The sequence below is a fragment of the Pseudophryne corroboree genome, chromosome 2 (genome assembly GCF_028390025.1).
Source record: "Pseudophryne corroboree isolate aPseCor3 chromosome 2, aPseCor3.hap2, whole genome shotgun sequence".
NCBI lineage: Eukaryota > Metazoa > Chordata > Amphibia > Anura > Myobatrachidae > Pseudophryne > Pseudophryne corroboree.
The window spans coordinates 258,008,919-258,035,686 of record NC_086445.1 but is presented as its reverse complement, the minus strand read 5'-3'; the positions used below and the strand labels follow the sequence as shown (position 1 = coordinate 258,035,686).

The 26,768-nt window shown below is 44.9% G+C and overlaps 2 protein-coding genes across 8 annotated transcripts in view; both read right to left on the bottom strand.

The window, feature by feature from the left end:
- Positions 1-13,607, bottom strand: part of PRKAG1 (protein kinase AMP-activated non-catalytic subunit gamma 1) — a 99,171-nt gene extending 85,564 nt beyond the window's left edge. Inside the window, exons 1-6 of one of the 4 annotated variants that reach the window (XM_063952702.1) lie at positions 13,505-13,593; positions 12,772-12,930; positions 3,772-3,826; positions 3,578-3,684; positions 3,418-3,499; positions 3,276-3,334 (exon numbers count right to left, since the gene is read on the bottom strand). In XM_063952702.1, the coding sequence (XP_063808772.1) occupies positions 3,276-3,334; positions 3,418-3,499; positions 3,578-3,684; positions 3,772-3,826; positions 12,772-12,828 (360 nt within the window). In that variant the 5' untranslated portion in view covers positions 12,829-12,930; positions 13,505-13,593. Of the gene's footprint in view, positions 1-3,275; positions 3,335-3,417; positions 3,500-3,577; positions 3,685-3,771; positions 3,827-12,771; positions 13,473-13,504 lie in introns of those variants that run through there. The other 3 variants (XM_063952700.1, XM_063952701.1, XM_063952703.1) reach the window with 3 other exon arrangements.
- A 3,620-nt stretch (positions 13,608-17,227) lies between these two features.
- Positions 17,228-26,768, bottom strand: part of KMT2D (lysine methyltransferase 2D) — a 381,440-nt gene continuing 371,899 nt past the window's right edge. For all 4 annotated transcript variants that reach the window (XM_063952696.1, XM_063952698.1, XM_063952697.1 and 1 more), the window contains 5 exons: positions 24,124-24,254; positions 21,753-22,038; positions 20,349-20,422; positions 19,999-20,107; positions 17,228-19,867 (listed from right to left, as the gene is read on the bottom strand). In XM_063952696.1, coding sequence (XP_063808766.1) covers positions 19,775-19,867; positions 19,999-20,107; positions 20,349-20,422; positions 21,753-22,038; positions 24,124-24,254 — 693 coding nt within the window. In that variant the 3' untranslated portion in view covers positions 17,228-19,774. The remainder of the gene's footprint in view (positions 19,868-19,998; positions 20,108-20,348; positions 20,423-21,752; positions 22,039-24,123; positions 24,255-26,768) is intronic.

The window sequence follows — 26,768 nt, the reverse complement described above, 5'->3', positions numbered from 1 at the left end:
GGTTTGGAGACTAAAGGAGAGTCTTATTGTGCGTGGGAGTGCATTCCACAGAGTGGGTGAAGCCCGGGTAAAGTCCTGTAATTTTGAGTGGGAAAAGGTAATACACGTGGATGAGAGACGCAGATCTTGTGCAGAGCGGAGAGGTCTGGTAGGGAGATATTTTGAGATGAGTGAGGAGATGTATGATGGTGCAGTTTGGTTAATAGCCTTGTATGTAAGTAAAAGTATTTTATATTTGTCACGGTAGAAAACCGGTAACCAATGGAGGGACTGACAGAGCGGATCAGCAGATAAAGAACGTCTGGCGAGGAAGATTAGCCTCGCAGCTGCTTTTAAAATGGATTGAAGTGGTGATAGCCTATGTTTGGGAAGACCAGTAAGGAGACTTTTACAATAATCAATGCGGGAGATGATGAGTGCATGGATTAGAGTTTTTGCAGTGTCTTGTGTAAGATAAGGGCGTATTTTGGATATGTTTTTAAGGTGCATGTAACATGATTTAGAGACAGATTGAATGTGTGGAACAAAGGACAGTTCAGAGTCAAGGGTGACACCTAGGCAACGAGCTTGTGGGGTGGGGTGGATAGTTGCATTGTCAACAGTTATAGAGATATCAGGTTGGTAACTACTCTTAGCTGGTGGGAAAATAATTAATTCGGTTTTGGAAATGTTGAGTTTGAGGTGGCGAGATGACATCCAAGATGAAATGGCAGACAGGCATCCAGTGACACGAGCCAATACTGGTGGTGACAAATCTGGGGAGGATAGGTAGATTTGAGTATCATCAGCGTACAAATGATACTGAAATCCAAAGGTGCTGATTAGTTTACCAAGAGAGGAGGTATAGATTGAGAATAGCAGAGGACCTAAGACTGAGCCTTGCGGTACTCCAACTGATAGAGGTAGAGAAGAGGAGGTAGAATCAGAGAAGTGAACACTGAAAGAGCGATTAGATAGGTAGGATGAGAACCAAGAAAGGGCTGTGTCCTGAAGACCTAGGGATTGTAGTGTTTGTATGAGAAGAGAGTGGTCAACAGTGTCAAAAGCAGCAGAGAGATCTAGAAGAATAAGTAGTGTGTAATGGCCTTTTGATCTAGCAGTGACTAGATCATTCAATACTTTGGTCAGTGCCGTCTCTGTGGAGTGTTGGGCACGAAAGCCTGACTGAAGTGGGTCCAATAAGTTGTGCGAGTTAAGAAAGTGTGTAAGGCGAGTGTAGGCAAGCCTCTCAAGTAGCTTGGAGGGACTGGGTAGCTGAGAAATGGGACGGTAGTTAGAGAGTGTGTTTGGGTCAGTTGGGTTAATTTGTGTTGGGATCCAATTGACCTACTAGTATATTTTTGGATTATGGGAGGAAACCGGAGTACCCGGAGGAAACCCACGCAAGTACGGGGAGAATATACAAACTCCGCACAGGTAGAGCCCTGGTGGGAATCGAACCCATGACCTCAGTGCTGAGGCAGTAATGCTAACCATTTCACCATCCGTACTGCCCCAATTGATTTGCCTTTTAGATGCAGAAATCTGATCACACTACGCACCTCAATGTTTCCGCCACCCCCGCCATCTAAACAACTGATGCTGGGACTGTATTGCTGACATGAGGCACAGGGTAATGGCCGTGAGGGGAAGCAGTGGTCTACCTGCTCTGGCCTGGTGGGAAATTAGAATAAAATAAAGAACATTACACATGTGAGGGGTCTTGTTACCTTAATTATTGGACCACCTTTATAGTATAGGAACACGGAATAACAGAGTGAAAGCAACTGCTGGTGTGACAACAGCATTGTAACATGGGATGGATCAACGAGTAAAGCTGGCCATACATCAGGATGATATTAATCCAATAAACCAACTAGCTGGCTGGTTGGAATAATAGTCGGCCAGTGTGCGGGAGCCAACGATATTAGTTTGTTTACTACCAAACTCGGAAAAACAGCAAAACGAAGTTGTTCCAACTAGCTGGGAAAATCAAATATTTGATTTCTACCTAAATAATCGTTCTAGTGTAAATGGAAAGTTGGACCCCCCCCCAACTGAAAAGGTAGGCAAACGCTGGCCACTAGTGTCTGCCTATTTTCCTCACAGTCCCCTTTTAGCAGTGACTGGCAGCAAGAGCTCCTCCTGCCATCAGCAACAGACCACTGATCATCAGCACCAGGATGCAGCAGAACCTTCAGTAGTGCCATCAATCTCCTCTTACCACAAAATGACAAGGTGCTATTGGGGATCTGGTGCAACGAAACGCAATGAGGAGGACAATCAGAAGAACTAGACAGCGACTTCTGATTGGCTGCTTGAGGAATGTCCCCTCCACTTGACAGTACTTATTTAATTGGTGCTGCAGCTATATTATATGGAGTTGTGGCGTAAAGCTAATGAGATTTGACACCTTTTAGGAGAATAATTATTCTCTAATACAAATGTAACTGTGAGTGTTATATTCAAGGATCTGTAACAAACAAATTATAGTGCTGCCAATTCAAACACTCATTTGAGAAACTGCTACATAATTATACAGTAACGTAACAGTTACTATAATATCATTTATTAGCTATAATATTTAGAGCAACTACATTTCCTTTGATGGCACAAGATCATTTACTCACAGGGATACTATTGAGATACTAATGAGGACAAGGCACAACCTTTAACACACATTCTTTTTTCCTCACTTCTTATATAATACATTTTAATACTGCAGTTTCTGGCAATATATGACAGTGGTCAATACACTAAAAATAAGAAATACCCCAGTTTCATTGTATTAATAATAATAGTAATATTAAATATCTTTATTCAAAATATGCAGAAGTGAGCAGACACTGCCTACTTCCATGGCATCACTAGTTGGACAAAAGTTGGCTGATCTGATTAAAAATTTAGTTAGGTGTGTGGAGCACAGTTTTAGTTGGACAGACAAGTTTAATGGTTGGAGGAAAGCTGGGCTCGTTGATTGCCAGCTTTACTTTCTTTTGCATACTTAATTGTGTGTGGAGCAGAAGTGAGCAGTTCAATCAAAATCTGATTGGGTTCTATCAAAATTAGCTGGTAAAATGTGTTTGGCCAATGACATGTACAGTCACAATCTTATATTATTGCAGAAGAATCAATTATGCAAAACATGGCTCTCCATGTCAGGCAATATAGGTAGCTGGGCTATATAGTCAGACTATACAAAGAAAGGTAACAGAGACTTCCCTTTATGTCTGCATAATTATGAACAAAAACAAGCAGAGCATTATTTTGAACTACCAGTAACAGTTAAAACTTACCATGGAAGATTTATAGTACCGATGGAGTATATTGATGAAGTCTGTGATGGTAAGCATACCTTCATTAGGAAAGAAAACAGAAAAGTCAAATAATAAAACAGAACATTGAAATCATTGTTTCTCAGAAAATGTGGTGGCCTACCTACAAAGCTTTGCTTCTTGCTATCCCACAAAGGTGCTGCTCGTACACCATTGCTGACCAAGGCAAAGAACGCCTTTTTCACCTGCAAAGTATCATGATATTAAATCCCAAGGCATTCAAGCAAAGTCCTGGATGGCGGTCATGTGTTAGGAATTCTCACCTGTAGTGATGTATCAAACACGACAAGCTTTGAGCTGATTGGGATGAGATCATAGCATTTGTGGTTCTTCATAAACCTTGTGTACACGCCACTCTCCGAGTCCAACCCTGAGGATGAAGAAGAGGAGAAATCAAAGCCCACTACTAAAGCACCATGCATATTGCATTGACACACTAGCCATCAAAAGCCTTTACCTTCTGAAGGAAACGAACATTTTCCTTCAACATTGGGTTCAACTACAACAGATCCCTGAAATATAGGAATATAAGAAACATAATCAAACAGATGGTACCACAAACAAATCTAGCTAAATATGTACATGGCACATTAGTCTAATTTTAACACTATCACTACCAGAGGTTATAGACTTGACATGGCCAGACTAAATTTGAGCACAGCACTAAACACTAAGGGGTCTATTCATGAAGCAGTGAAAAGGGTGGAGAAGTGAGCCAGTGGAGAAGTTGCCCATGGCAACCAATCAGCATTAAAGTAATATTTATAATTTGCATACTATATAATTGTACGGAGGAGCTGATTGGTTGCCATGGACAACTTCTCCACAGGCTCACTTCTCCACTCATTTCACTGCTTCATGAATAGACCCTTTAACAGGAGACTCTTCACCAACGACTCCTACAAGCTACAGTGAGTTGCCCTACCTTTGTCCCTGTACTTAAACTATTTGTTTCTAGGTCTTCCCTATGTAAAGCTCAGTGCATTTTATGGCAACTAAAAAATATTAGTATAGCCAAATGAACATAAATCCAATCTTCCATTTCAAACACCTAACATTCCTCATGTGTCCGTCCTAAATCACAACACTACTACTTGAGAAACCTGATCTTTCCCCTGACTCTATTTATAGTTTCCTTTGAGCCAGAAGATTTGGTAGCTGGAGTTTATTATTATGGATGTGTAATCAGTGCCATGCAAGAGCACATCACATATCTTACTATTTGTGGAGTAGGTTATAAGTATTCGATCCCAAAGGCAATGATATCTTAATGTTTAAAGTTATGAAAATGTTTCTTTATGTGCAATAGGTGGTGTACATATAATACACTAGCTGGGTACTTCATATTAAATCCCCCCCTCCCCCACCCCCAAGCGAAATGGTATGCTTCAGCAGCAGGCATGTGTTCTTGAATGTATAAAATGCGTAGAGGGGCACAGATCGGATCAGTTACTAATGAAATTACTTGCCGGAAAGAGGTGACAGACTTTTAAAAGGGGATCATCATAGGCTGTGCAATGTCATGTTACCAGGGCTGGACTGGTGTACAGAAAATTTGGCCAGCTCAAAGTCCAGATCTTAACCCAACTGAGAACCTCTGGGAAAAATTGGAGTGATGGGTGCAATCTAGACTGACTCAACCTTCTTCAGTGTAGCAGTTGGTCGCTGTACTTATGGCAAAATATACCGCCTGCTGTTGTCCAGGAACTTGTGGACAGTTTGCCAAAAAGGGTGTCTGTAGTAATCACTACACGTGGTGGACCTACACAGTACTGTAAAGTCAATACAACTTGTAGATTTATTTGCTGTCAGTGTCCAATCACTTTTGTCTACACAGTGATTATGTGTAATGGTAGACTTTCTGAAGGATCATGTGATGTATGACTATCATTTTTTACTATACAAGAGCTTTTGAAAGTAATAATCTATAGATTATGTAATTTCCTATACATGTGCAAATCACTTGACATGCAAATGGTACTTCTGCTTGCTTACTTACTGTACTTATTTATGGGGCCCATACATCAGGCAGATATCGGGGCAATTCCCTGTTCTGCCAACACTGGAAGATCAGAAAAATCCAACATGTTGGATATTCCCGACTCACCTATTCCAACCAAAAAACGGCCTAGATTAGAGATTCAGGGATTTTTAACACAGTATTTCCCCTGATCCTTCAAATGAATCGCCGATCATTGAGGTCCGCTGATCGGTGAATTGGAGACTAGATCAGACGAATGGGGATGTAAGGCCCAAATTACACACTTAATAGTCTGTTGTGGCTCTTTCCAATTCCACTTTATCTTAATGTTGTCTGTGGTATTTTGCATATTTATGCTAGGTGCATACTACGCTAAATGTCGTTTGTTCAACTGATGAATGACATATCGCATAGTGTATGGGGGGTGGGGATGTTTACAGAATATACGTCTGAATGACATCGTGCACAGACATATCTCGCCGGCCCTGCACCGCAACCAATGCAAATGTATCTGGCAGATATATCGGCATATCTGGCTGTCTGCACAGGAACTGCTCACAATGACATCACTACCAGTTTATGTGGCCAGACATGTTGAGCAATGTATTGGTAAGTTGGTATGGACAATATAGTTTGTGCATAGCACACATCGAATAGTTGGATTGCTCTGCACAGGGGGCAGACAGGGCCCAATCCATTACTCAGGTGTGTTCCAGCATTACTCTTGCTTGCATTGCATTGTGATACGCTTTGTACCTATCTGGATGTGAAGTCATCACTGTGTGCCCACATAAATAAATACCCACAACTGTTCTTCATTAACCCTTAATGTCATATATGGATGTACCCGTTGGGTAGACCATATCTGCCTAAATTCCAGTTTCAGTCTGGTCTTGACAAAAGATCCTACAATATGATTGAGCGGTTGATTATTCAAATTTTACTTTGATGTGATAATAAAAGGTAAAGGCTAGATTTTGAATAGATAGTGCCTCACTATATTTTATATATAACCAGCCATGTATATGACAGGTATGAGCTTCATTTTGTGGGCTGCACATTAAGTCACCAACATTAGGAAAATAGAGAACTTATGTACAAAAGTACAGACCTATGCCTTGAGATAAATTTCACATGTGCTTCCCCTGTAGTTTAGATGATGAGCAACCACTGGGATGAGTTTAATTTGCCGGAGGTCAGGATCCCGGTGGTCAGGATATAGATGCCGGAATCCTGACAGCCGACAATGCAGCCAGCTGGAATCCCGCCGCAACAGGACTATTCCCACTCGTGGGTGTACACAACACCGATAGAGTGGGAATAGATCCTGTGGCAAGCGCAACGAGCCCACAAGTGAATCCTTGCGCTCGCCCCACTGCCAGCATTCTGCCAAGCGGGATGCCGTTGTCGAGATACTGACAGCCGTCCTCCCCGTCCGCAGTTAAATCATACGGAACCACCATCACTAGCTTGTATTAACATTACTACAAATGTGTGCACCAACTACAGATCGCTGGAAAAACATACTTGAATCGAACGCCCATTCCTAATTTTTTGTTAAACACAACACTTGATGGCCTCTTCACAATGAGCTGAATCACATCTTTATTGTGTGTAAAAAGAAATATTCAAAGATCAAATCAATTTAAAAAAAGGTCACAGTATGAAGTCTGGTTTTACTAACTAGACAAAGAAATGCTACATACACTTTATTTAACTTGTACAGTGTTACCTATATACCTATAGCGGTTACCATATAGATCAGTTACGCACATTCTAACTGTAATCAAGCTGATATAAAGGTCTTGCAATCCATGAAGGGCAACACAATATAATAAGAATTTACTCACCGGTAATTCTATTTCTCGTAGTCCGTAGTGGATGCTGGGAACTCCGTAAGGACCATGGGGAATAGCGGGCTCCGAAGGAGGCTGGGCACTCTAGAAAGATCTTAGACTACCTGGTGTGCACTGGCTCCTCCCACTATGACCCTCCTCCAAGCCTCAGTTAGGTACTGTGCCCGGACGAGCGTACACAATAAGGAAGGATTTTGAATCCCGGGTAAGACTCATACCAGCCACACCAATCACACCGTACAACTCGTGATATGAAACACAGTTAACAGTATGAAACAATAGAGCCTCTCAACAGATGGCTCAACAATAACCCGATTTAGTTAACCATAACTATGTACAAGTATTGCAGATAAACCGCACTTGGGATGGGCGCCCAGCATCCACTACGGACTACGAGAAATAGAATTACCGGTGAGTAAATTCTTATTTTCTCTAACGTCCTAGTGGATGCTGGGAACTCCGTAAGGACCATGGGGATTATACCAAAGCTCCCAAACGGGCGGGAGAGTGCGGATGACTCTGCAGCACTGAATGAGAGAACTCCAGGTCCTCCTCAGCCAGGGTATCAAATTTGTAGAATTTTTGCAAACGTGTTTGCCCCTGACCAAGTAGCTGCTCGGCAAAGTTGTAAAGCCGAGACCTCTCGGGCAGCCGCCCAAGATGAGCCCACCTTCCTTGTGGAATGGGCATTGACAGATTTTGGCTGTGGCAGGCCTGCCACAGTATGTGCAAGCTGAATTGTACTACAAATCCAACGAGCAATAGTCTGCTTAGAAGCAGGAGCACCCAGCTTGTTAGGTGCATATAGGATAAACAGCGAGTCAGATTTTCTGACTCTAGTTGTTCTGGAAACATATATTTTCAGTGCCCTGACAACGTCTAGCAACTTGGAGTCCTCCAAGTCCCTAGTAGCCTAGGCACCACAATAGGCTGGTTCAGGTGAAACGCTGACACCACCTTTGGGAGAAACTGGGGACGAGTCCTCAATTCTGCCCTATCCATATGGAAAATCAAATAAGGGCTTTTACAAGACAAAGCCGCCAACTTTGATACTCGCCTGGCAGAAGCCAAGGCCAATAACATAACCACCTTCCACGTGAGATATTTCAAATCCACGGTTTTTAGTGGTTCAAACCAATGTGATTTTAAGAAACTCAACACCACGTTGAGATCCCAAGGTGCCACAGGAGGCACAAACGGGGGCTGACTCTGCAGCACTCCTTTTATAAATGTCTGAACTTCAGGTACTGAAGCTAGTTCTTTTTGAAAGAAAATCGACAGAGCAGAGATCTGTACCTTAATGGAACCCAATTTAAGGCCCATAGTCACTCCTGCTTGCAGGAAATGCAGAAATCGACCTAGTTGAAATTCCTCTGTTGGGGCCCTTTCGGCCTCACACCATGCAACATATTTTCGCCATATGCGGTGATAATGAGTTGCTGTAACCTCTTTCCTGGCTTTAGTAAGCGTAGGAATGACTTCCTCCGGAATGCCCTTTTCCTTCAGGATCCGGCGTTCAACCGCCATGCCGACAAACGTAGCTGCGGTAAGTCTTGGAACAGACAGGGCCCCTGCTGCCGCAGGTCCTGTCTGAGTGGCAGAGGCCATGGGTCCTCTGATATAAATTCTTGAAGTTCTGGGTACCAAGCTCTTCTTGGCCATCCACGAGTATCGTTCTTACTCCTCGCCTTCTTATTATTCTCAGTACCTTTGGTATGAGAGGCAGAGGGGAGAACACATAAACCGACTGGTACACCCACGGTGTTACCAGAGCGTCCATAGCTATCGCCTGAGGGTCCCTTGACCCGGTGCAATATCTTTTATAGCTTTTTGTTGAGGCGGGACGCCATCATGTCCACCTGTGGCCTTTCCCAATGGTGTACAATCCTATTGGAAGACTTCTGGAGGAAGTCCCCATTCTCCCGGGTGGAGGTCGTGTCTGTTGAGAAGATCTGCTTCCCAGTTGTCCACTCCGGGAATGAACACTGCTGACAGTGCTAACACATGATTTTCCGCCTATCGGAGAATCCTTGTGGCTTCTGCCATCGCCATCCTGCTTCTTGTGCCGCCCTGTTGGTTTACATGGGCGACTGCCGTGATGTTGTCTGATTGGATCAGTACCGGCTGGTTTTGAAGCAGAGGCCTTGCCGGCCTCAGGGCATTGTAAATGGCCCTCAGGTCCAGAATATTTATGTGTAGGGAAATAACCTGACTTGACCAAAGTCCCTGGAAATTTCTTCCCTGTGTGACTGCCTCCCAGCCTCAAAGGCTGGAATCCATGGTCACTAGGACCTAGTCCTGTATGCCGAACCTGCGGCCCTCTTGAAGATGGGCACTCTGCAGCCACCACAGTAGAGATACCCTGGTCCTTGGAGACAGGGTTATCAGCCTATGCATCGGAAGATGCGATCCGGACCACTTGTCCAACAGGTCCCTCTGAAAAGTTCTTGTATGGAACCTGCCTAATGGGATTGCTTCGTAGGAAGCTACCATTTTTCCCAGGACTCGCGTGCAATGATGCACCACTACCTATTTTGGCTTCAGGAGGTCTCTGACTAGAGATGACAACTCCTTGGCTTTCTCCTCCGGGAGAAACACTATTTCTGGTTTATGTCCAGAACCATCCCCAGGAACAGTAGACGTGTCATAGGAACCAGCTGTGACTTTGGACTGTTTAGAATCCAACCATGCTGTTGTAGCACTTTCCAAAATAGTGCTACCCCGACTACCAACTGCTCCTTGGACTTCGCCCTTATAACGAGATTGTCCAAGTACGGGATAACTACAACTCCCTTTTTTTGAAGGAGTATCAACATTTCGGCCATTACCTTGATAAAACACCCTCGGTGCCATGTACAGTCCAAACGGCAGTGTCTGGACTTGGTAATGGTAATCCTGTACCACAAATCTGAGGTACTCCTGGCGAGGATGGTAAATGGGGACATGCAGGTAAGCATGCTTGATGTCCCAGGATACCATGTAATCCCCCTCGTCCAGGCTTGGAATAACCGCCCTGAGCGATTCCATCTTGAACTTGAATTTTTGTGTTCAAGGATTTTAAATATAAAATGGGTCACACCGAACCATGCGGTTTCGGTACCCCAACCCGTGTGGAATAGTAACCCCGTCCTTGTTGAAGTAGGGGCACCTTGAGTATTACCTGCTGGGAATACCGCTTATTAATTGCCTCTCGCACAGCCTCCCTGCCTGAGGGAGTTGTCAGCAAGGCATATTTTAGGAAACGGCTGGGGGGAGACATCTCGAATTCCAGCTTGTACCCCTGAAATACTACTTGAAAGAAACAGGGATCCACCTGTGAGCGAGCCCACTAATTGCTGAAATTTTTGAGACGGCCCCCCACCGTACCTGGCTACACCTGTGGAGCACCCGCGTCATGGTGTGGCCTCACAGGAGGCGGGGGAAGAATCTTGATTCTGGGAACAGGCTGACTGGTGCAGCTTTTTTCCCTCTACCCTTGTCTCTGTACAGAAAGGAAGCGCCATTTGTTTCTGAAGCCGAAAGGACTGTACCTTTGTCTGTGAGGAAACCTGAGGTAAAATTATTTCTTCCCAGCAGTTGCTGTGGATACGAGGTCCCAGAGACCATCCCCAAATAATTCCTCACCCTTATAAGGCTCTCTATGCGCTTTTTAAGTCAGCATCACCTGTCCAGTGACAGGTCTCTAATACCCTCCTGACAGAATGGACATTACATTTATTTTGGATGCCAGCCGGCAAAATATCCCTCTGTGCATCCCCCATATATAAGACGACGTCTTTAATATGTTTTTATGTTTGCCCACTAGTATCCCTGTTTGACAGGGTCACCGACCACGCTGCAGCAGCACTATCTGCAGGTCTCAGTCTAGTACCTGAGTGTGTAAATACAGACTTCAGGATAGCCTCCTGTTTTTTATCAACAGGTACCTATTAAAGTGGCCGTATCCTAAGACGGCAGTGCCACCTTTTTTGACAAACGTGTGAGCGCCTTATCCACCCTAGGAGATATCTCCCAGCGTAACTTATCCACCTGGCGGGAAAGGGTACGCCATCAGTAACTTTTTATAAATTACCAGTTTCTTAACGGGGGAACCCACGCTTTCACACACTTCATTTATTCATCTGATGGGGGAACAAAACACTGCCTGTTTTTTCTCCCCAAACCTAAAACCCATTTTTAGAGGTGCTTGGGTTAAAGTCAGAAATGTATAACACATTTTTTATTGCCGGGATCACGTCACGGATGTTCCTAGTGGATTGTGTATATGTCTCCACCTTGTCGACACTGGAGTCAGACTCCGTGTCGACATCTGTGTCTGCCATCTGAGAGAGCGGGCGTTTTTGAGCCCCTGATGGCCTTTGAGACGCCTGGGCAGGCGCGGGCTGCGAAGCCGGCTGTCCCACAGCTGTTACGTCATCCACCCTTTTATGTAAGGAGTTGACACTGTCGGTTAATACCTTTCACCTATCCATTCACTCTGGTGTCGGCCCCACAGGGGGCGACATCACATATATCGGCCTCTGTTCTGTCACCATATAAGCCTCCTCATTCAACATGTCGACACAGCCGTACCGACACACCGCAGACACACAGGGAATGCTCTAAACGAGGACAGGACCCACAAAAGCCCTTTGGGGGGACAGAGTAAGAGTATGCCAGCACACACCAGAGCGCTATATATATACAGGGACTAACTGAGTTATGTCCCTAATAGCTTTTATATAATATACTGTATACAGTGCCAATTTTAATGCCCCCCCTCTCTTTTCCCTCTTACTGTGCAGGGAAGAGCCAGGGAGCTTCCCTCCAGCCGAGCTGTGAGGGAAAAATGGCGCCAGTGTGCTGAGGAGATAGGCTCCGCCCCTTTTTCGCGGCCTATTCTCCCGTTTTTTATGGAATTCTGGCAGGGGTATTTACCTCATATATAGCCCCTGGGGCCATATATTGAGGTATTTTAGCCAGCCAAGGTGTTTTTATTGCTGCCTCAGGGCGCCCCCCCCAGCGCCCTGCACCCTCAGTGACCGGAGTGTGAAGTGTGTGAGAGGAGCAATGGCGCACAGCTGCAGTGCTGTGCGCTACCTTGGTGAAGACAGAGTCTTCATGCCGCCGATTTTCCGGACCATCTTCTTGCTTCTGGCTCTGTAAGGGGGACGGCGGCGCGGCTCCGGGACCGAACATCAAGGCTGGGCCTGCGGTCGATCCCTCTGGAGCTAATGGTGTCCAGTAGCCTAAGAAGCCCAATCCGGCTGCAAGCAGGCGAGTTCGCTTCTTCTCCCCTTAGTCCCTCGCTGCAGTGAGCCTGTTGCCAGCAGGTCTCACTGAAAATAACAAATTCTAAGACTATAACTTTCTAAGAGCTCAGGAGAGCCCCTAGTGTGCATCCAACCTCGGCCGGGCACGAAATCTAACTTAGGCTTGGAGGAGGGTCATAGTGGGAGGAGCCAGTGCACACCAGGTAGTCTAAGATCTTTCTAGAGTGCCCAGCCTCCTTCGGAGCCCGCTATTCCCCATGGTCCTTACGGAGTTCCCAGCATCCACTAGGACGTTAGAGAAATTAATATTAATACCTGTCAGCAAATACTTCCATTTAATTGGTTATTTTGCCTTAGGGCTGACGAACCTGCTTTTTCTTGAGAAAAGTCCTACCCACCTCGTGCATTTCGTAGTTCATTGTCATTTATAAGGATGGTTTGGAGCACTCAAGAGAACGGCTGCTCATTGTACCGATAAGAACTCGCATTATATGACGTCTGATAACAGAGCTACAGCTGGCGCCGCACTACAAGCAGAAAATGTGACAATCAGCTCCTTGCAGTCACGTAATAAGGATGACGTCTCCTGACTCCTACTGCCAGTGTCATCCGCCTGCAGCGCTAGAGTTATGCTACTGGGGCGGGCGGGAGACGACATTTCAGGGGGGCGGGGATGATCAAATCTTGGGGAAATCAAGTAGCAACCAATCAGCGTCTGTCATTTGTGCTGGAAAAATGAGAACTAAAGGTTGATGTGATGGTACCGTATGTGTCTAAGGCTTGATACACCTCCCCGGTGCTGCACATCAGACAAACACCTGCTGCTGTGACTCTACAAGCCCCTGATTACAGGGAGCGGGATGCCAACCGGAGGAGGCACGGGCTGCATAGCCTAGCAGCGGAGGCATGACACTGAGCAGGAACATATACAGCGATGATCAGTGTAAGCCATATGGTGTGAGGGAGGCAGGAACAAAGCAATCCAATCCTATTCCTAACCAGTCTGTCACACCCGCAGCACAAGACCCAGCGTCAATAAAGCGCGTTCTCTATTGCAGTCTACCCCACCCCAGCACAGTACACGCCGCCGCAGTCTCTCACCGGCTCCATTACTTCCTCCTCATCTGTAATACGCTCGGTCGGCACCTTACTTCCGGCTTTGTGTGACATCTGAACTCCCGCCTCACACATCACATCCCAGGACCTAACTTCCGGGAAAAGTAGCGATCATCCGCCATCTTGGATGGGGCAATGCTACAAGAAAAGTGAGAAACGGGCAACGACAGCAAGTAGTAGAGATGGATAGGACACGAAGATACAATAAAACACTAATCATATACACACGTTTTACTATTGTTGAGGTCTATTCATGAAGCAGTGAAATGTGTAGAGAGGTTGCCCATGGCAACCAATCAGCATTAAAGTAACATTTATAATTTGCATACTATAACATTATACAGAGCAGATGATTGGTCGCTTCTCCACTGGCTCACTTCTCCACACTTTTCACTGATTCATGAATAGTAGGGCCGTAACAAGGTGAATGCAGACGGTGTGCATTTGTCCTGGGGGCGCACCGTCTGCATCCACCCCTGTTGACTGGCTCTCTATTGCCTCTTCCAGACAGAAAATTAAATTGAAGCAGTTCCACCTGGTAATGTCATGAAACACGGGTCCTTTTTCGGTGTGAAAGGGTCAACCCGTGTTGTAATTCCCGGGACTTCGACCCTGGAATCTACCAGGGTCAGAGACGCGGGAATTTCGACACGGGTTGACCCTTTCACAGAAAAATACAAGTGTTGATCTGCAAATTACTGGGTCGAAATTCTCAACCCAGTAATTTGCATGTCTGTGTGAAAGGGGGGAGGGGGTCAGGCAGGTCCCGGCAAAACGACCCGGCGTTAAAATGCCGGGACTTTCAGACTTTACTGTCTGAAAGTGGTGTAAGTGAGGAGAGCTGCAGCGCGGGGGAGGCAGAGTGAGTCTTCCGTTTATGATTTCAGTGCTTTTTCTTGCTGTGCCAGCGCTGCAGACAAGACATGAGGCAGCGCTGCCGCATCCCCGTCCGCCTATTTTGTAGTGCGCGGTGCTGCAGATCTTACAGTATGCAGCGCTGGGCATCCCACATGTGCGCAGCTCCCCCCGTGTGGCATGTAGAAGGAAGTATTGGAGCCGGCACCGCTGCTGTGGAGAGGAAAGTAATGTGCGCTGATGATCGGACAGAAGCAGCATCCCCCCCACTCACACCGTATGGAGCCTGGAGATGAGAGAGGAGCGCTGAGCTGAGTTGTAAGTGCTTTACCCAGATTTTCCTCATGTCCTGTATTCTCAATCTTCACTGGTCTGCTGGTAAACTGCAGGCATCCAACCCCACGGTAGCCCAGTCCAGGAAACAAGTAAGCATTTGTAGGACCCATCAAATTCACACATTCACTACCAAAAAATGCAGTGTGTTTATATTATCATTCAGGGCTGTAACTAGGTGTGTGCCAGCCTGGCACACAACGTATGTCTACTATGGGCACAGGACTGCCGGCAACACGGGGCCCTGTGTGTCCACGTAGCTCCAGCACCTTGCTCCTTAGAAGGCGCTACGTAGAAGAATAGCCAGGTAATGCCGCAGGATGTGTGCCCCCCTTGTCATTTTTTATTTTTATTTAATCGTTTGGCTGCAGCACTTGCTGTGTACAGTATATCAGAGAGACCTTCAGGTCTCTCTGCACCTGCAGCTCCTCCCGCAGCGTGTCCTGATCACTGCAGGCCACAGTGATCAGGCAGCCCGTGGCATTCCCCCCCAAGCACTGTAAAGACTGCAACCAGGGCCAGCGCGGAGAGGCGCCGTCCCCGCTCCATCCCTAGACTCTGGAGAGTGCGCCGAAGCCTGGAGGACGCAGACCGCATTGTGGGGGACTGGGAGATTACTTATATGAGGGCCTGGGAATCCCTCATCAAACACAGCCAGCTGTGTCTGCATGTCGCGCTGCAACACACGGAAGACCCCGGGCGTTCGTGCTCGCCACTGCCGGCTGGTGACGTGCTGCGGTTGCCGATCATTTCTAAATGGCACATAAAAGCCCGGGCAGCTGGTGATGTCCCAGGGAGCCACCCACCTGCAGGCTAATGGTATGTATCATATATGAGTGTGTCTTTCCCCCCTCGCTCTCTCCCCCTCCAACCCCCCTCTCTGTATACTTCCCACCACACTCTGTCTCTCTACCTGCCACCTTTCTTTCTCCCTCGCAACCCTATCTCTCTCCATCCCTCTCTTGTAACTCTAACTGGCGTAATGTGTATTAGGGGACTGCCTGCGGTAATGTGTAAAAGGGGCTCTACCTGGCGTAATGTGTGATAGGGGCTCTACCTGGAGTAATGTGTAAAAGGGGCTCTACCTGGTGTAGTGTGTTTAAGTGGCGATACTGTGCAGCGTAATTTAATTAATGGAGACTACTGTGCAGCGTAATATGAATTAGTATTATTTTGTGGTAAAGCCCCTTCCCCAAGAAGCCATGCCCCTATATTTTCGTTGTGTGCCGCTACCCTGTTTTAAATATGGGGGGGCGCACCAATGGGTTTTTTTTTGCACACAGCGCTAAAATGTCTAGTTACTGCACTGATGAAAAGGCCCTAGTAGCGTGAAAGCAATATGATGAGATGTGCTTACATAGGAAGAGGAGGTGGGGATACACACACAGGATGGGGGAGGATACATATGGAGGAGGGGGAGCAGTTGCTATTCATACACACAGAGCAGAAGGGGAAAGTGTACATGCAGAGTGGAAGGGAGAGGGAACCATCAAATTGTTAATACCATCGCAACACGCTTGGGGATAGCATATAGCCATCACCTGTTAAACACCATTCTGTGGTTTAATCATAGTCTGTATGCCAGTGTCCATGAGCGATGGCCAGCTGTAGTTTGCATATGCTCGAAAGATCTCTGTTGGGTACACACTAGCCGATATATTGGCCATTCAAGCGAACAGCCAATATACTGCGAGTCTGGCGACGAGTGTATACCCCCATTATGCCTGAATGATGTAATTCACAGACACACTGCATTGGCTTGTGCAGATGCCCAATATCTGCAGATATATTGGTGCTTCTGGCTGTGTGTACGGGAGGTTTGCCGCCTTCCCACTTGCTGCAGGGGCTGACGTCACAGTTGGGCAGGCAAATTCAAATGCCACCTACCTGGAAATCCTGAACGACACGTCAAGCATCCGATTGATCGACTGTTCGGCCGGCGGATCTGCTGACGTGTCGGTCAGGTGAGTACCTAGCCTTACAGAGGGAGAAATGTATCAACCCTTCCAAAGAGTGAATTTGGACAAATTCCCCATGACAACCATCTACTGCATATCATTTTATAGAATGTACTTGATAATTGCTAGCTGGAAGCAATTTGGTTACTATGGGCAACTAATCCACTCTTTAGAAGATTTGATTACTTTTCTCCCAGAGTTTTTTCTTTCTGCTGTATGCAGCAGAAGAGACGTCAGCACCCTGTGGAAAGAAGAATGTGATGGCGTCCAGCATCCTATTCCCCATAATCAAATGGAGAAACCATTGCCATTGGATGGCTATCACTACACAAGAGGATGAGAAGGAAAAGGATGGCAATACAGAAACAGGAGGGCGGCAGTGATAAAAGGGAGGAAAAGGGCAATATACAGGGAGGTGTAGGAATTACAGAAGTCTGGGGAGGGGAGGAAGCTGGTGAGATAACAAAAGAGGAGTAGGAAGAAGGGTGAGATACCGAAAGAGGAGTAGGAAGCAGGTGGGAGGAGGAAGAGTAGGGTTGGAGACAGACTCGAAACACACAGAAATATTTAAAATGCATTTTATTTGTCCTTTAAAAACAAACCAAAAGAAGCAATTAAGCTCTTCTTACTTGCCTCTTTCACATAAATTATATACATTTCAAAATTATATTCAATACAAAACATGCCACGTACAAGTTTTTATTTTCGTTTTTTTTTAAAAAAGGAATAATTTTTGTTTTCTACGAAGGACAAATCTTCTGTACAGAATCCTCACCGCACAAATTACAGCTCCCTATGGAATCTCGTCAGTACAAAATAAAAATAAAAAATGGCAAAACAAAAGGAAAATCATGAAAAACAAATATTTGCAAGTGGAGACCAAATAAAAATCAAACACGGCAAATGAAAGTGTTTATACAAGCAGAAAGAAAATCAAGTATTTCAAGCTTGGATCTGGATTATAGGTCATAAAAAAGTGTATAGGGTTTTACTTAAGATACATTACTGTATGTCATATCTATAATAATCTAATATCACAAGTCTGACAGGGATGTACTGTCAGCTCCCATTAAAGAGCTCCAAGCTCTCCAAATTAATCGTTAAAAAAAAAATAAAGCAGGAAAACAGAAGTAAAGAGTACATTTAATTTCAAATTTTCAGGCTTTTCATAGTGTCCAGTGGTTTCAAGATAATACGGTGCCCGACTATGCACAACATTTATTTTTTTTAGTTTTTTTTCTCTCTTGTTTATTTACAATTTGCTTTACTTTTATTTTGTACAAGTTTGCAGCTTTTAAACAATTGTGGAAGCAGCTTGGGTTAAAAAGCAACAGCACTTAATCTCTCATATTCACACTAGCTTTGATTTTTAAATGCCCTTGGCTGCTTGTCGCCAATGATTTCTGTTTCTTTGTGCACTCTAAACATAATCACTGCATCTGTTGGGGATAATAACGGTACAGCCCCCAACAGGCTGATAGGTTGTATGTGGGGAAAAAGGTTACCCTCTGCTCGAGTACATAAAAGCAGGAAGCAATATTGTACAATTAGAAAAATCTAGTGTGGAAGCCAGAGGATTGTGACCTACATATTTCAAAACCATTGCGTTCAGGGACATAGCTTAGAACTACACTGTACTTTATGCATTCTGTAGAATATGGAAATTGATCACAAAGCATGTAGCATATGCCAGGTTGTAGGACACCATGCCAGTCATAGAAAATGACCCTGTACTTCCCTCACAAGGCTGTAATACATAAATATAATTACATGTACAAATAAATAACACCCCCTCACCTATTCCCACCCAAAGCACTGTGCTAAAAAAAATAATAAATCAAGATTTGAATTACATATTGAGAGAACAGCAGCTTCAGAATAATGCAGGTGAAGAAAAGGTTTAAGGTATTTGGGATAGACAAAGTAGCACATTTCTAAAAACCAGATTTAAAAAGAGAGCACATTGCATCAGACGGTCTAACTTAACATCCCATAATTTTGTTGAAGGGGTTTTCTAGAAATACTGTGTTAGGAGTATTATGAAGTATACATATGATAAAATAATATAAACCAAGGTAAATCTACAGTCACACACATACATACACCATCTGCCATAAAGCAGTTTACCCCATTACAAAGTAGGTGTTTCTACTACACTTCATGTTCCATGTACTGTATAGAGAAGGGTGAGGTTTCAGGCACAGAATAGGGGAGAAAATGGATTTCTGAGGACAAACCACAAGCAGGCAGTTAGCAGAAAACACAATCCTTAGTGCACTCCTACCTGCTCAGAGCCAAATTTCTAGGCTGAGAGGCAGGTGACAAAGCTTCAGATAGGGCCAAAACAACCGAAATGTGACCCGATGGGTGGTGTATATTTCCATTACACGAGTCACATCATGTGAGCTGTGTCCATGTTCATGAGGTGCTATCTATTTTAGATTGCCGTGGGAGTGTCACATATACACATTAGTATCCAACAGGCAGATGAGGTAGGTGCTGGCCAGGTGCCTCTGGGATTGGGTAGCTGTGACGGGTAACAGTCAATGGACTGTCTCTTGCGCTCAACAAAAGCAACTCCTGTGCTTTTTCTGCAGTCTTATGTGCTCTCTTTTGCGCTCTGAGGGTCCTGTAGATTTAGGATTGTCAAACTGCTTTGTTAACTAATGATTTTTTTTTCCACTTTTTTTTTTGCTTTCTCATTTGAGAAATTAGAGCAAAATATTTATTTTTATTATTTAGATAAAAAAAAATCCTCTTTAGAGCATTAGTAACTTGAAGGAAGAAAGGGGTGCTACACAAAGGATATTCCCAGCTATTCAGTGTTTCGGGAATTTTCTCTGCAGAACAGCTTTCTCTTGCAGTTTCTTCCTTTTACCGATGTAAAGGCTTTCAGACTGGATGCAAAGCTCTCCTGACATCACTACAACTTTCCTTACGTCATCAAGACACAGAAAGCTGGGTTACTTGCTGTAGTACCTCAAGGAAGGCTTCCACAGCTAATGTATTAAAGTGATGGTAGACACAGATTGGTGTCCTGCGCTTGCTCCAAGGCTTTACATAAAGAGTACACATTCAGGATGACAGGAGGCCATTAAGTTCCTCACTTTCAATTCATCCATTTCCGGCAGTTCCATGCTCCACAGTGACATGGGATCTTGTGCTGATCATCTTCAAAGTCAAACTGATAGTCATATGTAAGCTGTAATAATAAAAATAATGAATAAAAAGAGTGGCTGGCGACTACTATTTTTACCAATTTTGTGTTTAGTCACTTTTGTGTTTATTTGAGGTTAAATAAATGACAGAAGCATAATTTTAATGTACACCCACCTCCTCTCCTTTTGGTATCCTACGACTAGAGATGATGATAATTTTGTCTTCTTTGTCAAAAGTGACTACCTCAGCAACACAGTTGGGGGCACAAGAATGATTGATGTACCTTAAAAAGTGAGAGAAAGTGAAATCGCATCTGTAAACATTTGGAATAACACACCTCATACATGGTAATAAGAAAACAAATTTCTCAGGGCACTCTGAAACGGAACAGGTTAAATATGTAAATATTATGTAGAAAATGCTTTCATAGGGACAAATCTGTGGAAGGGTCTATACAATTATGAATATGGAAATCAGGAGCAGCTGGCAATCAACCTGGTTAAAGATTAATACCAGTAACGTACCTAGCAGGCCCGCCAGTCAAAGTGGCATCAATTACATGCTCATTATTAATTCGAAACATGTAGATTCCTCGGTTCTGGAAGAAAAGATAAATAATTAAAAACAGCACTCGTTATAGAAAAGATTATCTGATTAATTATGAGCAATAAAAAAAAAAGAAAAAACAGTTTCTACTAACTAAAACAAGGTCCAACATTTTAGAAATACAGCAACTGCATTTTACAAGTATAACCCCTCTTAATCATATGTCTGGTAAGTTCTGCAGCAGAGTATATCTGGCATTTACCTCTCCTGCAGTGGGGGCCTTGGCTTACACAGAACACTCATTACATTCAGCCCACCGAAGATGTAGCAGCAGGAAAAATAAGAACGGAGGCAATTCAGAGATGTACGCAGTGGCCGCGTCCATTTGTTCTGCGCACATGCACCAGCCGCAGTGCGTGTGCACGACTCTTCTCCTTGCGGCGATGCAGCCGCAAGGTGATTGACAATGGCGGGTGTTCGGGTTTGGCGTTGTGGCAGCCGCAACGGTGGCGTGTTTTTGTGGCAGCTGCGTGGTCACATAAAAAAAAAAATTGCGACAGACTGCAGGGGTCAACATCTATTCGATGCGTCCACAATTAAATTGCATCCGCATGGCTACGGATGCAATGATTTGCATTCATCTCTGAATAACCCCATATTATGCACACTGCTAGAGCCTATATCCAGCAAACAACCAACTGTATGGTATAATAGGCCCTACACACTCGGCGATGTGCAGCCGAGCTGCCCGACCGCCGATACGGGCGACCCGGCGGCGGGGGGGCAGTGACGGGGGGAGTGAAGTTTCTTCACTCCCCCCGTCACCCGGCTCCGTAGACTTGCAGGCAAATATGGACGATCTCGTCCATATTGGCCTGCATGCACAGCAGACATGGCCCCAGCGATGAAAGAGCGCGGGGCCGCGCATCGTTTATCGCTGGAGCCTCCACACTGCACGATATGAACGTTATCTCGTTCATTAATGAACGAGATCGTTCATATCGTGCAGTGATATCGGCATGTGTGTAGGGCCCATAAGAGTTCCTCAAAATAGCCATGATAAAGAAATAGGATTGCTTTAAAAAATAAATAACTCACCACCACCTCCTCCCACCTTACAAAAACCACACACCAACCCCGAATAACAAGTAGCACAGCTGTTTGAGATGCATACATAACAATTGTGCAGATAATACTGTGATAAGAATTACAGGAGAGCTCTGGGATTTGGTTTTGGACAGAGGAAAAACAAAATGCCACCCTCTCCTATGAATGAGTTACAAAGCCTTGCAGTGCTCACGATTTGCTAATATCCTATTGTATGTACATTATATATTCATCTCTATATATAACATATTGATAACAGTATCTGCCTAGCTCACCTGCTCTTCATAGATCTTCTCACGACGATTTGCAACTTCGTTCCTTATGATGGTGCCAATGTACTCTATCACCATGGTGTGCTTCTCCAAGTCTTTGGCAGCATAAAGCCCTAATCCTTGGATTCGAGAACGAGCCAAATAAACGTTATTCTTCCACTCTGTCTTCAGCCTGCGATACTGAGATGACTTTGAGTGCACAAATTGTTTGCTGTAGGGTGTATTTGTCTCCCCTGTAAAGGTGCTCTGGTAGGCTTTGGACATGCTAGTGCTGTTTAGGGTGTGAGGCCTGCAGAGAAAGTGAAAGACGTTACTTTTACTAAACAAGCAGTATTTCACGTATACATTTGTATATGTATAAAGATGAAAAGAACTTGACAGGCTTGATGATTAAAGCCCAAACTTATTAAACAAACCAAAAATACACCAATTTTAGTTTTTACCATTAAATATATTTCAGAGAAATGGACAAAGATGGTGGGGTAATGTTTCACCTTTACCAGGTAGGGTACTATCAAGAGTCTCCTCCCTACAACAAACACTGTTCCACTGCTCTTCCTTAGCTTAAAGCTAAGAAAAGTAGCAGAGTAGAAGAGAAACCATGCACTCCTGGTTGGGTGGGTTTGTGTCCCACAAAAGCTTTGACCAAAAATAATTTTTGTTGGATTGGTCTGTTCCAAAACCACCATCAATGGGAGGGAGAAAAGCATAAAAATTAAACAGCCACTTGGTGTACCCTGCTACCAACGGCAGTCTCCACAGAAGCAGCAATGTACAATTTGATCCCATGACACATAGGCCAAATTGGTTAAACATACCATCAAACCAAGTAAACTGTTATCCTTGTCACAGAAAAGGCTGCCCTGATCCAGCAGGATTTCAACTGACTGCAAGCACTACATCCATTCCTACTGCCCTCATAAAGGACAAATTGTGGAGATCTGGACATAACTCTCTGCAGACAATGCTCCAAGGAGTGAGGCACGGCTTCATTTAAACTCTCAAGGCCACCATCATGGAACCATTAACTCTTGGTTGATTTGAAAACCAGACAACCTAAGCTTGGAAAAAGGGAAGCCTTCTGTTTGTCACAATTGATGGATTTCTGTTAGAAAGCACCAGTCTTAAGGCCCCCATCCACTAGGGAGTTTTAGCTCAGCAATAAGTTGAACCCATTTTTCCTGCAATCTGGCTGGGAGCTTCCAGGGAGCTCTGCAATTGCAATTTGCTACTTGAGTGTATTTTTTACATGTGATTGATCTCATGCAATCTAACGTTTCTAAAGCTATTTCTGTGTGATTGAGATAAATATAACGTGCAGCACGTGTGATCTGCGATTGCCATGGGAGACACATGGGAGCGCGCCTTGCATTGCAATCGCACGAAAAGGACATGCAATGTGACACTTTTCATGCAATCTGTCTCAGCAATTTGTCTCAATCGCATAAAAACAGGTCATATTGCACTAGTGGATGGGGGCCTTTACTGAAACTACAGGAGAAAAATGACACTCCCATTGAAAGCACACAACAGAATGAAGGTGCAAAAAAGACCATCATGACCCTAAAGAACAAAAATCATTGCTGTTACAGCAAAGGATGTCTGGCCATCAGTGGCGCAGCCAGGGGAGAGTGAATGTTCCCATTAACAAAACTTGCTCCAAACACAATCTTGGTGACAGCAGCAGAGTTGGCCTCCCTCATGCATAACTATTATCTGCATGTGCTAGAGCCTACTATGAGGGCATGGACACACCCACTACAACGCAGTCACACCCCACAGCATGATGTAGCAACGACCTCCATGGCACCTATTTTTACTCTTTGTTATGCCCCTCGCCTACATACTTACATATACAGTAAAAAATGTATGTACGTATGTACGTATGTATGTGTGTGGTGTATGTGTGTGTGGTGTATGTGTGTGTGTGTGTGTGTGTGTGTGTGTGTGTGTGTGTGTGTGTGTGTGTGTGTGTGTGTGTGTGTGTGTGTGTGTGTGTGTGTGTGTGTGTGTGTGTGTGTGTGTGGTGGAGTTGGGTGTTATGTGGCAACATTTGAACTCGCTGCCTCCTGAGATGGCGAGTTGAAATGTGAGAATTGTCACATTTCACACCGCGGCCAGGACTTTAGTCGGGTCAGACAATTTGCATGGCTCATCCAGGTTGTTTTGGGTGCCCGATCAGAACAGCTTAAGTGCTCCAATGGGTGATACAACATTTTTTGTAATCGCACCCTTAATGTCAGTGGGTTGTTTTCATTATTGCTCAATACCTAACCTATATTACCCTGCAACACTCTGTGATGCTCCGCCACCTTCAAACTAGAGACCAAGAGCCAAAACGCCAAAGAATGGTCCTGTTCATTAGATGGCTTACCGTTTATAGTGGGTCATGATCTTAGGCTCCGACCTGGCACAGCCTGTCGGGTTGATCATGAGGGGCAGCTCCATTAAAGGATGTCTGCCATACCGAAATAGATAGTTTTGACAGTTCTCTACTCCAGGCAGCTGTAAATGAAACAAGCAAAATACTTGAAAAGACTGAAAATATTAAAAAAACAAAAACAGTACAATTAGAGATTTTTAAAATAGCAGCATATAACAAACTTATTTTTCACATTTTATGGAATGGATGTCCTTCTGCATGTTGGTTCCACTGTGATTTCAAGAATTTGTCATCTCTAGCTCTCCTCGTAGGGATCGTTATAGCTCAGACAATCCAAGACAGTCTTATTATCAATTAAAATATATGGTCTACAAAGTCTTAAGGTGGGTACACACTAGGTGACGTCGCCTAGTGTTTCCCATCCCGAGCCGGGGCGGTCGGTGGTAGGGCATACACACTGAGCGTTATGATGACCATATCGCTCAGTAACATCACACAGCGGCCAGGCAGCTAGCTCTTGGACGACAGTCCAAATTGAGCTGCCTGCACGGCCGACAGCGAGGGTCATTTATAACCCGCGGGATTGCGCATTGCTCGGTGGCAGCAGCATACGCACTAGCCGAGAAATTGAGCAACGTCACTCAGAAAGGGTGAAAATGAGCAATGTCGCTCGTTTTTTAAGCCGCCTGTTTGTTTATTTTTGTTTGATTTGTTGGCAACACATGATGCAATTAGAAGGACATTCCAATTTCTCAATACGCTTTATGAATCCCTAAAATAACAACCAAAAGTTGTTTTAACAAACTTATATTTAAAATTGTGCAGGTAACACAACTATCTACAATTACAGGAGAAAATATCAATATAAATCAAAAAGTTTAACTTAAGAAGGCAGATCGAGACAGTATATTCTATAAATAGATTTAAAAAAAAAAATAAGATTTATGTTCTTACCTGGGTAAAGCTTCTTCTTCGAGTCCATAGGGGCAGAGGGATAGACGCTGGGTATATGCTGGCTGAGGACTGAGTCCGGGCACCAAAGAGTTGCAGAACGCTTCCCAGTAGCCCTCAATCCTCCTCTCTCCTATACCACGCCCGCTGACCGCGGCCCGCCAGTTTTTAGTTAGCAAAACCCCAGTAGGATCGAGGAAAAGAGGAAAGATGACTCACACATAGACAGAGCCATACACTGCTATCAACTGTACACACCCACAAACATAGGAACAATGCTAAGCAAATAGGTGCGTGAAGGGAGGCCGCCCTGTGCCCCTTATGGACTCGAAGAAAAAGGATTTACCCAGGTAAGATCATAAATCTTATTTTCTTCTTCGTCCACCAGGGAGCACAAGGATAGACGCTGGGACGTCTAAAAGCTGTCCACTCAGGGGTGGGAATGCTCTTGGACTGCGCCGACAACACAACGCCCAAAGGCGGCATCCTGGGACGCAAAGGTGTCAAAGGCATAAAACCTGACAAAAAGTGGCAGCAGTGGACCACGTAGCTGCCTTGCAGAGCTGTTCAGCCGAGGCTCCACAGCTAGCAGCTCAAGAAGGACCAACAGAACGAGTGTAATGGGCTGTAAGCCCCGCAGGGATCGGAAGACTGGTTGCCGTAGAGGCATGCTGGACAGTCAAACGGAGCCATCGAGCAATAAGCTGTTTTGTAGCAGGCCATCCCCACTTGTGAGAGTCATAGAGGACGAACAAAGCGTCCGACCTGTGGATGTTCTTAGTCCAGTCTACATAAATCTGGAGAGCCCGCACCACATCTAGGGTAGTCTCCAAAGCAAAGGAGGCAGAAAGAGCCGGAACCACAATTTCTTGATTGATGTGAAAACGGAAAACCACCTTAAGCAAGTGGCCTAACCAGGACCGCGCAATCCGAATGGAACACCAGAAAAGGGGAGCGCCAGGATAAGGCGCTGAGATCAGAAACATGTCGAGCTGACGAAATGGCTAGAAGAAATACAGTTTTCCACGTGAGCCATTTAAGCTCGGCCTTGTCCAGCGGTTCAAACAGCGTTGACTGAAGAATCCGTAGAACCAACAATAAGTCCCACGGAGAAAGGCTAAGGCCCAGATCAAGCCCCGTCTGGAGAAATGCCAAAAACCATGAAAGGCGGAAAGACCACAGACTAAACTGCCGCTGTGAACACCAAGAGAAGAAAGCCTTCCAGACTCGGTAATAAACTCTGGATGAAGACGGTTTCCTAGCTCGCAGCATGGTCGAGATAACCCTCAGAGAAAACCTTTCTTTCTCAGGACGGATGTCTCAAGACCCACGCCGTCAAAGCCAATCTGTCGAGATCCGGATGCAGACACGGGGCCCGAGACAGAATATTCGGCCACTGCGGAAGATGGAGAGGAGAGTCAATGGAAAGACTCTGTAGATCCGCATACCAACCACAACGCGGGCAATCTGGAGCGATGAGAATCATTGTGCCCCCCTCCAGCTTGAACTTGCGAAGTACCCGCAGCAGCATTTAGATCGGAGGAAAGACATATACTAGTGGAAACTCCCATGGAACGGTTAAGGATTCCACCAAGAAGGCTGCCAGATCTCTTGTGCGAGCGCAGAACCTTGGAACCTGGTGATTGTCCGTCATGTCCGTGATTGTCCATCATGTCGATGTCTGT